Here is a 16,116-nt window from a genome sequence, read left to right on the forward strand (position 1 = left end):
CTATATATTTTGGAAATGAGACCTTTGTCAGAACCTTTGTTTTTAAAAATATTTTCCCAATTTGTTACTTCCCTTCTAATCTTGTTTGCATTAGTATTATTTGTACAGAAACTTTTTAGTTTGATGTAATCAAAATCTTCTATTTTGTGATCAATAATGATCTCTAGTTCTCCTCTGGTCATAAATTCCTTCCTCCTCCACAAGTCTGAGAGGTAGATTATCCTCTGTTCCTCTAATCTATTTATTATCTCCCTCTTTATGCCTAAATCATGGACCCATTTTGATCTTATCTTGGTATATGGTGTTAAGTGTGGATCCATATCTAATTTCTGCCATACTAATTTCCAGTTTTCCCAACAGTTTTTTCCGAATAATGAATTTTTATCCCTAATGTTGGAATCTTTGGGTTTGTCAAAGATTAGATTGCTATAGATGTACCCTTTTTTGTCCTTTGTATTAATCTGTTCCACTGATCTAGGTCTATTTCGTAGCCAATACCAAATGGTTTTGGTGACTGCTGCTATATAATATAGCTTTAGATCTGGTACACTTAGACCACCTTCCTCTGAGTTTTTTTTCATTAGTTCCCTTGCAATTCTTGACCTTTTATTCTTCCATATGAATTTTGTTGTTATTTTTTCTAGGTCATTAGATACTGATCATTTTAAAGAAAACCTCCATTTATTTCTGTTCTCCCTAGTGTCTTCAATAGGAATGGGAGCTGGATTCTGTCAAATTCTTTTTCTGCATCTATTGAGATAATTATATGGTTTCTGTTAGTTTGATTATTGATACAATTAATCATGCTAATAATTTTCCTAATATTGAGCCAGCCCTGTATTCCTGGTATAAATCCTACTTGATCATGGTATATTATTCTGATGATAACTTGCTTTGTTACAATTTTACTTAAGATTTTTGCATCAATATTCATTAGGGAAATTGGTTTATAATTTTCTTTCTTTATTTTGATCCTACATAGTTTAGATATCAACACCAAATCTATGTCATAGAAGGATTTGGAAGTACTCCTTTCCCTATTTTTCTAAATAGTATGCAAAGTATTAGAATTAATTATTCTTTTAATATTTGGTAGAATTCACATGTAAATCCATTTGGCCCTGGAGATTTTTTTTCTTAGGGAGTTGATTAATAACATGTTCAATTTCTTTTTCTAAAATAAGACTATTTAATTAATTTATTTCCTCCTCTATTAACCCTGGAAATCTATATTTGTTGTAAGTATTCTTCCATTTCACTTAGATTATCAGATTTGTTTGCATACAATTGGACAAAATAACTCCTAATTAGTGTTCTAATTTCCTTTTCATTGGTGGGATGTTCACCTTTTTCATTGTTGATATCTGTTTTATTTTTTCATAAAACTAAGTCTTGCTTTGTTTATTAATTCAATAATTTATGAATTCAATAATTGAATTAAAAAAAATCTTCCCTTTTATTTTTAGAATTTCAAATTTGGTTACATCAATGGAATTGAGGTTTTTAAATATGTTTATTTTTCTAATGTCTTTAGTTGCATGCCCAATTCATTGATCTTCCCTGTCTATTTTATTCAAATAAGTATCTAGAGATATAAAATTTTTCTTAAAAACTGTTTTGGCTATAATCCTTAAATTTTGGCATGTTGTTTTATTATTGTCATTCTTTTGAATGAAATTATCCAATGTTTCTATGATTTATTGTTTTAATCACTCATTTTTTAGGATTAGATTGTTTTACTTCTAATTAATTTTTGGTCTATTTTTCTCTGGCTTGTGATTACATATGATTTTCATTGCATCATGACCTGAAAAAGTTGCATTTACTATTTCTCCTTTCTGCATTTGATTTTGACATTTTTATGACCTAATAATTGATTAATTTTTGTGCAATTCCATGTAACACTAAGAAAAAAGAAAAAAAAATCCTTTCTGTGCCCATTCAATTTTCTTTAAAGGTCTATCATACCTAACTTTTCTAAAATTCTATTTACCTGCTTAGCTTCTTTCTTAATTATTTTTTTGTTTGATTGATATAGTTCTGATGGACCAAGATTGAGATGTCCCACTTATATAGTTTTACTATTTCTTCTTGCAGCTCTCTTAACTTCTCTAGGAATTGGATGCTATAACACCTCGTGGATATATGCTTAGTATTGATTTTACTTCATTATCCATGGCATCTTTCAGCAAGATATAGTTTCCTTTCTTATCTCTTTTAATTTGATCTGTTGTTGCTTTTGTTTGATCTGAGATTTGTATTAGTACTCCCATTTTTTTTATTTTTTTACTTCAGCTGAAACATAAATTCCTTTCCAACCTCTTTCCTTTATTTTATATGTATCACTCTTCTTTAAATGTGTTTTTTTGTAAATAATATATTGTATGATTCTGTCTTTTAATACAGTCTCTGCCTTCCATTTTAGGGTGAGTTTATCCCATTCACATTCATAATTAAAATTACTAACTCTTATTTTCCATCACCTTATTTCCTTCATGTTAATTTTTTTCCCTTTCTTTTTTCCCTTTCCTTCCTTCCCAGTGTTTTACTTCTGACCACCATCTCCCTCAATCTGCCCTCTCCTTGTACCGCCCCTTTCCCACTTCATATCTTTTCCCCCTTCTACTTCTGGTCTCTCTTTTATTAGTTTTCCTCCTTTTCTTTTCCCTTCCCCCTCCTACTTCCCTCTAAGATGAGACAAGTTTCTCCATCAAATGAAATATCTTTGATATTCTCTCTTTGAGCCTAATCTGACGAGATTAGAATTCACACTATGCTCATCTCCCTTCCTTCTTTCACTCAATTGTAATAGTTCTTTTTGTCTCTTCAAGTGATATAATTTATCTCATTTTAGCTCCCTTTTACTCTTCTTCAAATACAGTTACTTTGCCACCTCAGTTTCTTTTTTATAGCATCACAATAAAGTCAAATTATACCTACATACCTTAAGTATACCCCAAATAAAGATATAATTCTCTGAAAGTTAAATACATTATCTTCCTTTAAAGGGATGTAAACATTTTAATCTTTAAAACAATCATAATTTTTCTTCCCTTTTAACTTTTTTATGCTTCTTTTGAATTCTGTAATTGAAGATCAAATTGTCTGTTCAGCTATTGTCTTTTCATAAAAAAATAAATGAAATTCTCTATTTCATTGAAGATCCATCTTTTCCCTTGAAGAGTTAATGCTTAATTGTGCTGAATAGTTGCTTATTGGCTGCAGTCCAAACTTCTTTGCCTTCAAGAATATCATATTCCAAGCCTTTTAATCCTTTAAAATGGAGCATCCTTGATCCTGGGTAATCTAATTGTGGCTCCTTGATGTCTGAATTGTTTTGTTTTTTTTTTTCCTAGCTACTTGCAGTATTTTCTGCTTAATCCAATAATTCTGAAATTTAGCTATGATATTCCTTGGAGTTTTAATTTGGGGTCTTTTTCAGGAGATAGATTCTGTCAATGGTTATTTTACCCTCTGGTTTTAGGACATCAAGGCAGTTTTTCTTGATGATTTCTTGGAAGATGTTTTCTAGGTTCATTTTTTCATTGCATTTTTAAGTTAATCTAGTAATTCTTAGATTGCTTATCCTGGATCTATTTTTAATGCCAGCTGTTTTTGTAATGAGGTATTTTCCATTTTTCCATTTTTTTAATTTCTCTTTGTTTGGGTTGAGTGATTTTTGATGTATCATTGAGTCATTCACTTCCATTTGTTTAATTCTAATTTTTAATGAATTATTTTATTCAATTAGGTTTTAGCTTCTTTTGCATTTAGCCAATTGAACTTCTAAATGAGTTATTTTGTTCATCGCATTTTTTGTTCTAATTTTTAGGGAGTTGTTCTGTTTCCATTTCACCAATTCTATTTTTCAAGGAGTGATTTTCTTCAGACAATTTCTGTATTTTCATTTCCAAAGTTCTCATTCACTTTCCCATTTTTCTTCCAATTATTTTTTAAGATCTTTTTGAATTCTTCCAAGAAAGCCTTTTGAGTTATAGAGAAACTCATATCATCCTCTGAGACTTAACCTAGAGATGGTTTGCCTTTATTTAAATTAGGGTTTGAGATCTGCTCTTTCCTGTCTCCAAAATCACTATCTATGCTCAGAGCACTTTTTTTACTTTTTTGCTCATCTTTAAAAGTTGAGGTCTGCTCTTAGGGCAAAGAGGAGACTGTCCCAAGCTTCTTCTACAAGCCACAGCTGCTTCACACTACCCTGGGGCCAGTGCTGCTGCCTTTCTTCCTTTGCTCAATGAAGATGGCCCAGTCCTACTTGTTTTTCTGGGGTTCAGTGGCTCAGTGTCAGCTGTTCTACTAGTTTTTGAACCAGGGAAGAGTATACACCACTGCAGTCCCCTGGTTTCTTTGCCCTGGGTCTCCCTGAATGAAATGAATGGGCTACTTCCTCCCCTGCCTGATTGAGACAGACCATTCCTGAATTTTTTCTAAAATATCTTTTGCTGGAATTTATGACACTCCAAATATTTGTCTCTTTTGTCACCAAAACCCATTGAGAGGCTTGATTTGTTATTGATTCTAATGGAGGTGAGGAAGATTTTCAACAAAGACCTGCCTATACCCTGCCATCCTGGCTCTCTCTTTTTTTTTAAACAAATATCATCTCATTTAACCCTCAGAACAACCTTGAAGGGAAAGATATATTATTATCTTAATTTTATAGTCAAGGAAAGATATGGTTAAATGACTTTAATAGTGTCATACAACCAATAAATTTCAGTGGCCAGATTTGAACTTGGATCTTTCTGACTCAAAGCCTGGCTCTTTACCCACTTTACCGCTTTAAACTGTCAACTTCGAAGACCATCTTCACATCATACTTGGTTGTCATTGGTCTTCATAGGCATCCAAACTCAAAATCAAACATGCAAGTCACATCCATTATTTTCACTTCAGTTTTAGGCAATAGACATTTATTGAAAACCTTTCTGGGTCCCTTCTGCTAGTTGCCAGTTACTTAAAGAGAAAAACAAAATAATTCCTGCCTTCAAAAATCAAAGAATCTGACAGAGTTTTATAACATGTATACATACAAGTTAATCCAAAGGATAAATACATAAAAGGTTATTTTTAGGGTTATAGAAGAACAATGACTTATATAGGAACTGATCTTTGAGCTGAGACTCAAATGTGTGTAAGCATTGCAAGAAACTTAGGTAAATAGAAGAGATGGCTCTCTCCAGGGAATGGAGAGGTCTATGTAAACTTGACCATTAATCATATAACATGATTCTGCATTTATTTATTTGCTTAACATATATATATATATATATAATATATATATATATATATATCTTTGATTCTAACCTCAGTCATTTAAAATATGATGTCTGTGGATGAGCTTCCACCTAGATCTTGATGAGAAAGTCCATTTTTATTTAAAATCATTATTTGTGATTGATAAGCAAAATTATCAACAGCAACATCAATTATTGGTAGTTAAGGGCATAATGACTAACATTCTCAGAGATAAGGAAAAAAAAAAAGAAAAAAGAAAAAAAAAAAAAAAGCATTTCCTAACTTTCATCATGCGTTTCAAATGATTCCTCTGTTTTGTTATATTTGCAGCTGTCAGTCCAGATCTTACCAAATGCGTTGCTCAAATCCACTTGGAATGGCTTACAAACTATAAAACAGGAGATGTTTGCCATTTATCTTCTCTTTTTTTAATCTTCCTGAGAGTTATTGTTCTTATTTTTTGCCAGAAAAGCCTGAGTTATGCACAAATTCATACCTAGAGAAAAACCTAAAAAAACCCTGTCCCTCACAAAATGACAAGATGAACAACTTATTGCTACCTCTCTGTCTCTCTCTTTACTCTGGCTGCTAGGTTGGCAGCAGCAGTGAAGCAAATTCAGTTAGAAAAGAAGAGAAAAAAATGATATATCATGTTATGTATAGATCAGATGAGTCAGAAAATTGGATTGACTAGAGCTCTGTTATTAATAGAGTTCAACATTGATTGATCTGTTTTTTGTCAGGGCAGTGATAGTTTGACTCTACTCTAGCCATCCACTTAAGTGTTCATTCAATGAAAATTTATTAAACACTGTGTATAAAGCAAAAAGAATGTACAGAAAAAAAAATAAAAATAGTTCCCTGTAGTAACTAATTTACATTTTACTCAGGGGAAGTGAGTGGGGGGAAGATAATATTTAAATATTTGTTTGCTTGTTTATTCATTCATTGGTTTGTTCCTTTGTTCATTCATTCATTTTTTTGCTTGCTTGTTTGTTTGTTTACTAACCACTAAAAGACATGGAAGATGTTTTCTGTAGAAGGTGAGATATAACTTAACCTTTAAGAAAGCTAAAGTTTTTGAGTCAGAGGTGAGAAAATAAATGTATCCCAAGTATGGACAACAGATTTTGGAAGGACATAAAGGTAAGCACAGCGATTAGGCTAGAACCAACAGTGTCTGTGTTGAGAAAATGGGAAATAAGTTAGACTGCAGAGTTAAACTATACAGAATTTTTTATTCCAAGCTGAGGAATTCATATTTTATTGTGAATCTCTAAAAGATTCTAAGGCCCGTGTGTGCTATGGGCAGACCTTTAGGGATTTTATTTTGACAAGTGTATAGAGGACAGAATGGAAAACAGAAAATTGGAAAAAAAAAAAAAAAGAAATCCTAACATGTGAAGTGATACATTTCTAAACCAAAATAGCAATGAAATGAAAAATAAGGTAGGAAAAAATGTAAGAGTGTTTAAAGTAAGATTCTAAAAGAGTATCATTTTTGAGGGTAAGGATTGTGTTGTTTTAGTCTGTTATGAGCTATTAGAATACTGCCTGATACATAGATGACACTTTAAAATGCTTATTAACATAAAAAATCACTGGAAAACCTAGAAAGTAGTGTGGCAGATCTTAGGAATCGACAAACATCATGCATTATATACAAAAAAAATTCAAAATAGATAAATGAGTTAGGTCTAAAGGGTCATTTTACAAATAAATCGGAAGGGAAAAGGAAGAAAATGCTTTTCACAACCATGAATATAGGAAAAGTCCATGATCAAAGAAAAGATAAAAAGAATCACAGAAGATAAAATGGACAACTCTTATTGCATATTAAAAATGTATTTGTGTAAAAAGCCTATGTTATTAAAACTGGAAGGGTAACAATAAGGTGAATATTTATGTTTATATTTAAATGTTTATATTTAAAGAAAGTTTCTTTGATAAATCTTTTCTTTAAGCTATATAAGAAACTTATTTAAATTTTTAATAATAGGATGTTTCAAAGTAAACAAATGGCCAAAGGGTATGAATAGGCAGTGTTCAAAAGAAGAAATTCAAGTTGTTAAAAAGAAATGCTTCAATTTATCAACAATTAGAGAAACACAAATTAAAACAATAATGTAATCATACCTTCTACCAAAATTTTACAACTATGACAAAAATGGAAAATGACTACACACATGACATGCCAGGGAGAATGTAGATGGGATTCAGGATAGGTTAGACTCAATAACCCCAGGAATTCCTTTCCTTTTTGATTTTCTATGATTCAATCATTTTGTTATTCTCCTCTACTTGCTAATTAAATTTCAATGGCTAAACCACTAAATCACATTGGTCTTTACTTGGAAAATGGAGATTAAAATGTTACTCTTTGTTCTACATAGCTTTATTCTGAATAAAGACCCTGTAAATTTTAAAGCATTTTGCTAAAATATGTTATTATTATCTTGCTTTTGAAGGGTTACTTACCCTTGGCAAGGAATTGTGTCTTGATCTGTAATTCTTGCCTCTTCCAGTTGTTGATATGCTGGTCCTGCAATCCCATTGAGTCGATTTCGAGGAGAAGGTGGTGTCCTACGAAAAGCATTCCTATGTAGCATCCCAGTCCGTTGCCCTGGGCTACAACATGAAGAAAGACTCCTAAACAATAAAATAAAGGAGAGAAGAAGTTTGTAGAATAAAAGCGGAAAGCAAACAAAACTGGCTCCATGGGGAAAGACCCTAATAGGAAGTACAACAGTGACTACATCTGGTTCCTCAGGTTGTAAATTATACATCTATTTGCCTCTCACAGAAATTTATAGGTATAATCAGTCAATGTATAGATGAAGGCAGTGTGGCTTAGTGGATAACTGTGTGCTCAGGAAGATTTGGGTTTAAATCTTGTCTCAGACATGTATTTGGTATGTGAACCTTGGGTTATTCAGACTCAGTTTCTTCTGTTATAAAATGGGAGTAATAGATTATTTTTTTTTGGTATATGTGAAAATGCTATGTGAACATTAGCATTTGATGATGAAGAAAATGTTGATGATGCTTATAATAAGTCTAGTATGTTATATATATATATATATATATATATATATATATATATATGTAAAATGTTACTATGTTCTAGAAAAAAGAGACTCTCTGCTCTCAAAATGTCCATAATATAATTGGGAATGTGAACATACATAGGAATGTTTAGCTGGAAGAAAATTAGAAAAGATAAACTGTATTAATGGTTCAGCAGCAGGACAGATGGGAAGCATGTGATATTAGAAGGGAGGTAATACTTATTCTGGTTTATACTTAGAAAAATGGAGAGGCAGAGTCTTCTCATGGTTTCTTGCATTGGTTTAAAACACAAATAATACAAAATAAATAAACCCTGCTGAAAATTGGAGCAGATTTTTTGTTGTTTTTGTGGTGGTGGTGGTGGTAGTTTTGTTTTGTTTTACAAAAGACCAAGGTCCACCCCTCTAAATTCATATCATCTTGCTTTCTGAGACAGTTTGTTCAGGAAGAAATAAAGAAGTCCCATTACTAAAAACTAACAAGTAAAACAGAGAGCCCTGTGTGCACTTGTTTCAGCTATTATATAAAGAAACCTTGTTGAAATTGACAATTTCTTCTTAGTACACAATTCCCACCTCATTGCCCTAAATTTTCAGCTATTGTGGAATTCACATTGGTTTTTCTTTAAGTCTGCTCCCAGATACAACTCAGTATATACTCTACAATAATTTTGACACATACATATGTTTTGACAGTATTGCTAAGGCACAAGAGACTCGAATGGGTTTCATTGTAAGCCTTGTCTACCTTAGGCTCCTGGGGTGAGCCATCTCTTCAATCAAATAGTTTAACTGATTTTTCCCTTTTTCCATTAAATTTATAAAATGAAAAGGGGAAAAGACTCTCAGAATTAGAAGGAACATTAAAGATCAACTAATCCAAATCATCATTGTTACAGAAATGGAAAGTTGGAGCTCAGAAAGGGAAAAAAATCACTAGTTGAAGCTGTATTATACAGCAAATATAAGTAAGGAAATTTAAGTACAGGTATTTTGACTTCCATTCCAGTATCCTTTGTTTTACATTAGACTGATCAAATTGCCCTCTTCAACTAATCTATTGTAGTAGTGATGGTATTCATCATTAGATTTTAGGAAATCCAGTCAAAATGACTCTAGGTGGACTTAAAATCTTAGGCAATAGTATGAATTTGACATATTTGTGCCAAATCTTCACTTAACTCAGAGAATATCTACATTGCTCCATGAAGGAAGATTTAAAAAAACAAACAAAAAAACCAAAATCAAAAACACATTTCCACATTCAAAGAGAGCTTTTATAGACAATGGGAGGCAGCATGATGCACTCTTTCCATGAGTGCTGAATTTACATTCATTTATAGGAAATTGCTCTGCCAGTTATTGCCTGTTTGACTTCAAACAAATCATTTCTTTTAACTATATACTATGCATCATTCATTGGGCTAAGTGCTTTAGAAATATTATATTTTAATGTATCATATAAAATAGTTATCATTATTATCATTTAATTGCAAGTGGTTATTTGATGATATTCACAAAATCAATGGACAGATTCCATTGGATAAAAAACACATAAAGAAAAATACGATTATTATGGTATTATTATTGTGCCATTATTGTTATTGTTATTATTATTTTATGAGGTAATATTTCTTTCAATGTTTCCAAATAAAAGAAACACTCAATTTTAATGAACTTCTTCAAAAGATATTTCTGTGACTGACTGTTAGCTGCAATTCAGAAATTACTTAATGAGTCACATTTGAGACATATAATCAGAAATTATTTGTGGCTTAAACCTATCACACCACTAGTCATAAAGAATGAACTAGTGACACAACTGAAAATGAATAAGATCTTTTTCTTCCACCAATCAACCTACCAAATAGTACTTGTGTAAACCAGCGGCACTCGGTAAGTTATGGAGCAGTTTGCAGGATATATAAATCAGCAATTGGGTGATCAATCATGGAAATATGGAAGTCTACAGCATGTCTTACAAAACAATAGGCTGATCTATTAAACTATAAATTGTGAAATTACAAAAGAACTTCTTTATCCATCAAACCTTGTCTATTCATCAAAAGAAAAAAATATATATGACAGACAGCCAAATTAATGCACTCTAGGAATAGTCCAAAACTAAAGCTTCTCTTAAAGACTTTTTTGTATAATTTATTTTAAGTATACTTAGGAAAAGTCATTTAAGCAAGAGACAAGAGCCAGAACATTTGCCATGAACAGAAATAAAATTGTTCTGCAAGTTCATTCACTTTTAAGAAAGAAAAAATATCCATTGTTTGAAATAATCTTAATTTTCATATTTACAATTTTATTTTATAATACTAAAGAAATATAATCAATGAAATTTTATTTGAATTGCTTTAATAACATACTAAACTTCCCTCCTTTTAATATCTTGGGGAAACTGCTTTATATAAAATATTTTGCTTCTAAAAGACTATGTTTAGTTGTTTTTTTTTTTTAAATTTCTTCTAAGGAATAAAGAATCCCTATAAAATCCTCCTACATTTCCCCTATTTATGTAAAGCAAATAATATTATTTTGATAAAAGGTAAATTGAATATTCTAAATTATAATGTATTGATTTAAATGATCACATGCAAATTAGGGACAGCTATATGGCACAATGGATAGAGCACCAGCTGACTTTGAATTACACTAAACATTTACTAGTTGGGTGATTCTGGCCAAGTCACTTAACACCAAATTGCCTTAAAGCAAAAGATTATATTCAAGTTTCTTGTACCTTTTAAACTCATAATCAAAAGATATTACAAGAAAAAACCAAAATCATAGAATCATTAATTTAGAACAAAAGGAAAATAAAACATATTTATCCCCAACTCCTTATTTCATATATAAAGAAACAAAGGTTCAGAGAAATTGTCTCATTCAGTGCTTCACAGATAGGAAGTAGTTGAACTGGGAATCCTACTCAGGTCTGATTCCTTAACTAATATTGTTCCCCTCTGTTGTTTCATGTACTATTGTTTTTTTCCCCAATGTCAAGCCTCAGAATAATGATTTAAGTATAATAAATAAGTCACTTTTTTATTGATAAGGAACTTGAATCCCAGAATGAATAACCTAGCTTGAGTCATATTAATAGTACATGGATCCATGGAATATTGTTTTATAGAAACATTAATAAAAATGGTTTGTAATTTTTATTCATAATTCTGCCTTTTTTTGATAGCTGTACATTGTGAACATTATCATATAGTTCAAGAGACATCACAGATGATAATTCACAGCTCTTTAAAAAAATACTATTGCCATGCCAACCAAATTAGAAGAATGCAAACCTTGAGGATCTATTTAAATGCAATAGATGTGGATTTGAATTTTATCCATGTGCCTGTATTTAGTTAAGCCATTTATAACTATTCATGTCATATTTTTAATCTCTACAATGAGGATATTCAACTAGATTATCTCTAAAGTCCTTTGAAACTGAAATTTGCCATCTCAGAAAATACTAAGTTGGAAAGTTTTTTGCAGAAAATAGATGTATGTTATCCAATCAGCTTTTACAACTTCATTTGGCTTGTTACCTTAAATAGCACTGTCCCTGGTGAGCACAGGAGGGAAGATTATCATGTTCCTGTCCCATTTCAAGATCTGTTTGTTTAAAGTGACTCTGCTAGAATATTGAACATTTATGATGCCATTTGCCTAAGGGGGAATGAGTCATTAACTTCACAAACTGAGATAAAACAGGAAAAGGAGGGGGGAAAGTTATGCGTCTTAATAGTTTTTCAGAATACAATTGTTTTATTCACAGGGCTGTGTCTATAACTTTGATGGGTTTTGTTAATGCTTCCTTCAGGCTTTCCATACAAGAAGGTATCATCTATGAACAGCATTATGAACTTTCTTGGTCTACCCACTGGGAGAGGTTTGGACTTAATAAATAGATTGGAACACAGACTATAGATTCTTCACCACCAATGCAATTATTAGCGGATATATATGTGTTATTAAAGTAAGTAAATCTCTGCTTGATCACTTGAACCTCTGAGAGTTACTGATCCCTATTTTGCTTTCAATCCTGTTTACCTGTGGTGTTTGAAGGACTGGCTTCCTCTGTCAGGAGAATGAACTTCTGGAAAAGGTTGATTGCCAGTAAAACTGGATTCCATCATTTTCTCCAATGTTCTTCCTGGATGCCTTTCCGTCTTTGAATACTGTAGGATGATTCATTTTTTTAAAAATCACCAGATGAGAAAGATAAAAAAAGGAAAAAAAATGCTTCAAAAATAGTAATTGAGACAGGGAGATTCTCAACATTTCCACCTATACTGAAAATGTATGAATAGGATTATAGTGATTGAGAAATGTCATTCATTTGTTTATATACTGCATATTTCAGATTTTCCTGAAAATCTATGGAAGAAACAGTGTTTCTTTAGTTCATTTGGAGGTCTTTTCCCCTCTAAATCCCAGCTTATGAATTATTGTGGAAATGTTTTCTGTCAGGAATGTCAGTTCTATGATATCCACATTAATCACTTCCACGATATAGCTCTCTTCTGTTCAAAGAGAGATTCAAGAAGAATCTTAGGATCATAAGAACCCACATCTTGAAGTTGGTCCTTCCCCTTTCATTTTACCAATTAAGAGATTAGTTTCCTATTCCAATGAAATCCCCTCCTCTACTCATCTCCCTCTTTTTCTGTGTTTGTCTGCCTGTCTTATATCTCTCTTGGGCTGTGTGTGTATCTCTCTATTTCTGTATAAACACATATACACATATATGCAACCATTTCAGCTGGTGTTAATGGATATCGGAGACAGCACAAAAAATTATGAAAGTAAAACTTCAATGGGTCAAATTAGCCTCAACCTTTATCAGGCACACAGAGCAGCAAAGAAAACAGACCAGTGAAAGATTTGATGAACTAGTCAGGAAGCAAAGCCAGGATTATGTAAATTTGACCTATATATGATTCCTCTGGAACCTCCTCAATCAACCACCAAGTGGCAGCACTGACCATATTTTGAAAAGACAGTCGATACAAAAGAAACAAAGATGCTACTCAAATACAAAATGTGTCAGTTAAGTTAGAATCCCATTCCCATCCCCAGAACATACCATTACCATCTAAATGGTCCTAAGAGGGGCTCAACTGAGAATTCAGCTTATGGTGTCCACCCATTGTATTGATTATTCCAAATAAATATATATATATTTTTAAAAAGGACTTGAACACCCAACTTCCAGGTGAAAACTGGAAAATTCAGAAATGTATCTTCATGTATTATATCTTTGCTTAAGAACCATAGAGACAACATAGATAACTGTGTGATCATCTTAAAATATGGGTTTGTAACTCAGCATCCTAAATACCTCTTTGTTATATGAAAAAGGCATGGAAGTAAAGAGTAAAGAATATAGTCTGCATCAGAAGTATTTTTTTTGTTTGCATCTAGAATTCTGCAATATTAATTATGTGTATTTTTCAGTTTAAAAGGATAAAATCTTTTAGATATTTTTTTATTAGGAATCAAGACACGGACAACATGGAGACAGAAAGACTAGATTCAAATCCTGTCTGTGATAAAAACCACAACAGTGGCTATGGGCAAATCTCTAAACTTCTTAAAGCCTCAGTTTCTTCATCTGTAAAATGGGTATGATAAATGGTACAATGTAGTAGATACAAGGCCAGGATCTGAGTCAGGTAGACCAAGTACTGAGTCTGCAATATACTGGTTAAGTCACAATGAACAAGTCACCAAATCTTTTGATATCCTAGGTTAATTTCTAAGTTACATATATATATGCTTTAACATATTTAACATGTATGGAATTGGCTTGCCATCTGGGGAAGGCGTATGGGGAAGGAGGGGAAGGATTAAAATAGAAGGTTTTGCAAGGGTCAATGATGAAAAATTACCCATGCATATGTTGTGTATATAAAAAAGCTATAATAAAAAATAAAATTTAAAAAAATCAAAAAAAATTCTAAGTCTTAGAAATGTTGCAGATTTGCACTGTTAGTTTCTTTACCCAGAGTTCCCTTAAGCAAGAAAATCATAGAATCAGGGAAAAAAAAGAAGCTGGTTTGTTAACATATGGGGAGTTAATAAAAGCATTTATATCACAAGGTTGTTGTATGTGAAAGAACTTTGAAATCCTTACATCACATTATAAATGTCTTTCATGACAATTATATTTGTTTTCTAGGATTGATCATGATCAACATTTATTGTTTTTATTGACTAATTAAGCACTTTTCAGCTCCAATATCAGATTTAATGTCATATAAGTATGTTCATGAAGAATCCTCTCCTCCTTTTGTCTTCCCTTCCCTCTTTCCTCTCTTCCCACAAGGTGATCTACAGTGCTAGTGTGATTCAGACATTCCTGAAAGGTTTTTTTTTTTTTTTGGTTTTACTACACACACACACACACACACACACACACACACACACACAATTCACATTCTCTCTGTGCTGTTTATTTTATAACAGTATATAATATTACCTGGCCTTTCTATGGTGTAGTCTAAGGAAAGATGTTTCAAAAAAAAAGTTTTCATGATACACAGATAATTTATTTGCAGTTATGTCACAAGGAGAAATAATTTTCCATCCTAAATGTGCCCCTTGATTTGCAGTAGTGAACACTGATCTGCTAAGTGCCTTCGAGATTCCATATCTGGGAAAACTCCAGGCAAGCATGGACTCAAATGCAATTAAGATGTCAGTCTTCGGCTCCAAGCTTCAGCATGCGTTCATGGAAACCGCTCTGTCAACTTCCTTGATCCTAACATTTTGTATAGAGTGCACTAAAATCAATAGACTATTCAAATGGAACAGGGACACATTGGAAACAAAGTGGCAGGACTTGCCCTCTTTCTCCCTGAAGCCTTCAGTGCTGCTAGGCATTTACAGCCAAAATGAAGAAAGTAAATGGAATGGTTTTGTTGGAGAATAATGCTGGCAGTGATGATAATAGAGAATTCTTGCCTCCTGACAATCCTCCCCCCTCAAAAAAAAAAAAAAAAAAAAAAAAAAAAAAAAAAAAAAAAGAAAGATTAAAAATAAGAATTGAAGAAAAAAATAATAATTTAAAACACGTTAAACATCATTCCCTTTGCTCTGTAATTAAAGAATAATCTGTTTCTATCAAACAGTTCCTTAAATTTGATTCGTGTTTCCTAATAGAATGGTCAGATTGAATGAGTATAGAACATTTGAAAGAGTCACTTCAACTGGATTCCCAAAAGCAGCATCTGGAAGCTATTCAGTCCAAGTTAGGACTCAGTTTTTATGATTTTTATCTTATCTTATTTCGCAAGTAATATCATTGAGGCTTACAATAATGCACAGTCTCTGAGTATAGCATTTTGCCATTAAAGAGTGATAGTTATGGGATCCAATGAGCTATAGATACATGCAAGAACTTGGATTTAAAAAATTTCAGAAATATGCTACAACTTAGAGCACTGGATTTGGAGACAGGAGACTCGGGATTCAAATCTTTGTTCCAACATTTTAAAAAATTGTGACATTGGGCAAAAAGTCCTTTGTTTCTCTGAGAAAGTATTCACATTTGTAAAAGAGGTAGTAATTATACCTTAGCTATTTATTTTATCAGCTTGCTATAGTAAGGAAAGCGCTTAGTAAAATTCAAAGTGTTATATGCATTATTAACATTGTAGTACTAATATTAATAGCGGTGAAATTAGAATTGAAGTGAAGATTGGTGCTTTTATTGGCAGATGGATCTCTTGCTATGTGAATTCTCTTCTCCAATGCAGGATGGTGATTGGACAAC

General features: G+C 32.1%; 1 protein-coding gene across 1 annotated transcript in view; it reads right to left on the minus strand.

The window, feature by feature from the left end:
• LOC141558676 (pro-neuregulin-3, membrane-bound isoform-like) overlaps positions 1 to 16,116 on the minus strand; it is a 40,279-nt gene that overhangs the window by 9,575 nt on the left and 14,588 nt on the right. The window contains exons 3-4 of the mRNA XM_074296235.1: positions 12,390 to 12,517; positions 7,735 to 7,905 (exon numbers count right to left, since the gene is read on the minus strand). Of these exons, the coding sequence (XP_074152336.1) occupies positions 7,735 to 7,905; positions 12,390 to 12,517 (299 nt within the window). The remainder of the gene's footprint in view (positions 1 to 7,734; positions 7,906 to 12,389; positions 12,518 to 16,116) is intronic.

This window comes from Sminthopsis crassicaudata, chromosome 2 (assembly GCF_048593235.1).
Source record: "Sminthopsis crassicaudata isolate SCR6 chromosome 2, ASM4859323v1, whole genome shotgun sequence".
NCBI classification, from domain to species: domain Eukaryota; kingdom Metazoa; phylum Chordata; class Mammalia; order Dasyuromorphia; family Dasyuridae; genus Sminthopsis; species Sminthopsis crassicaudata.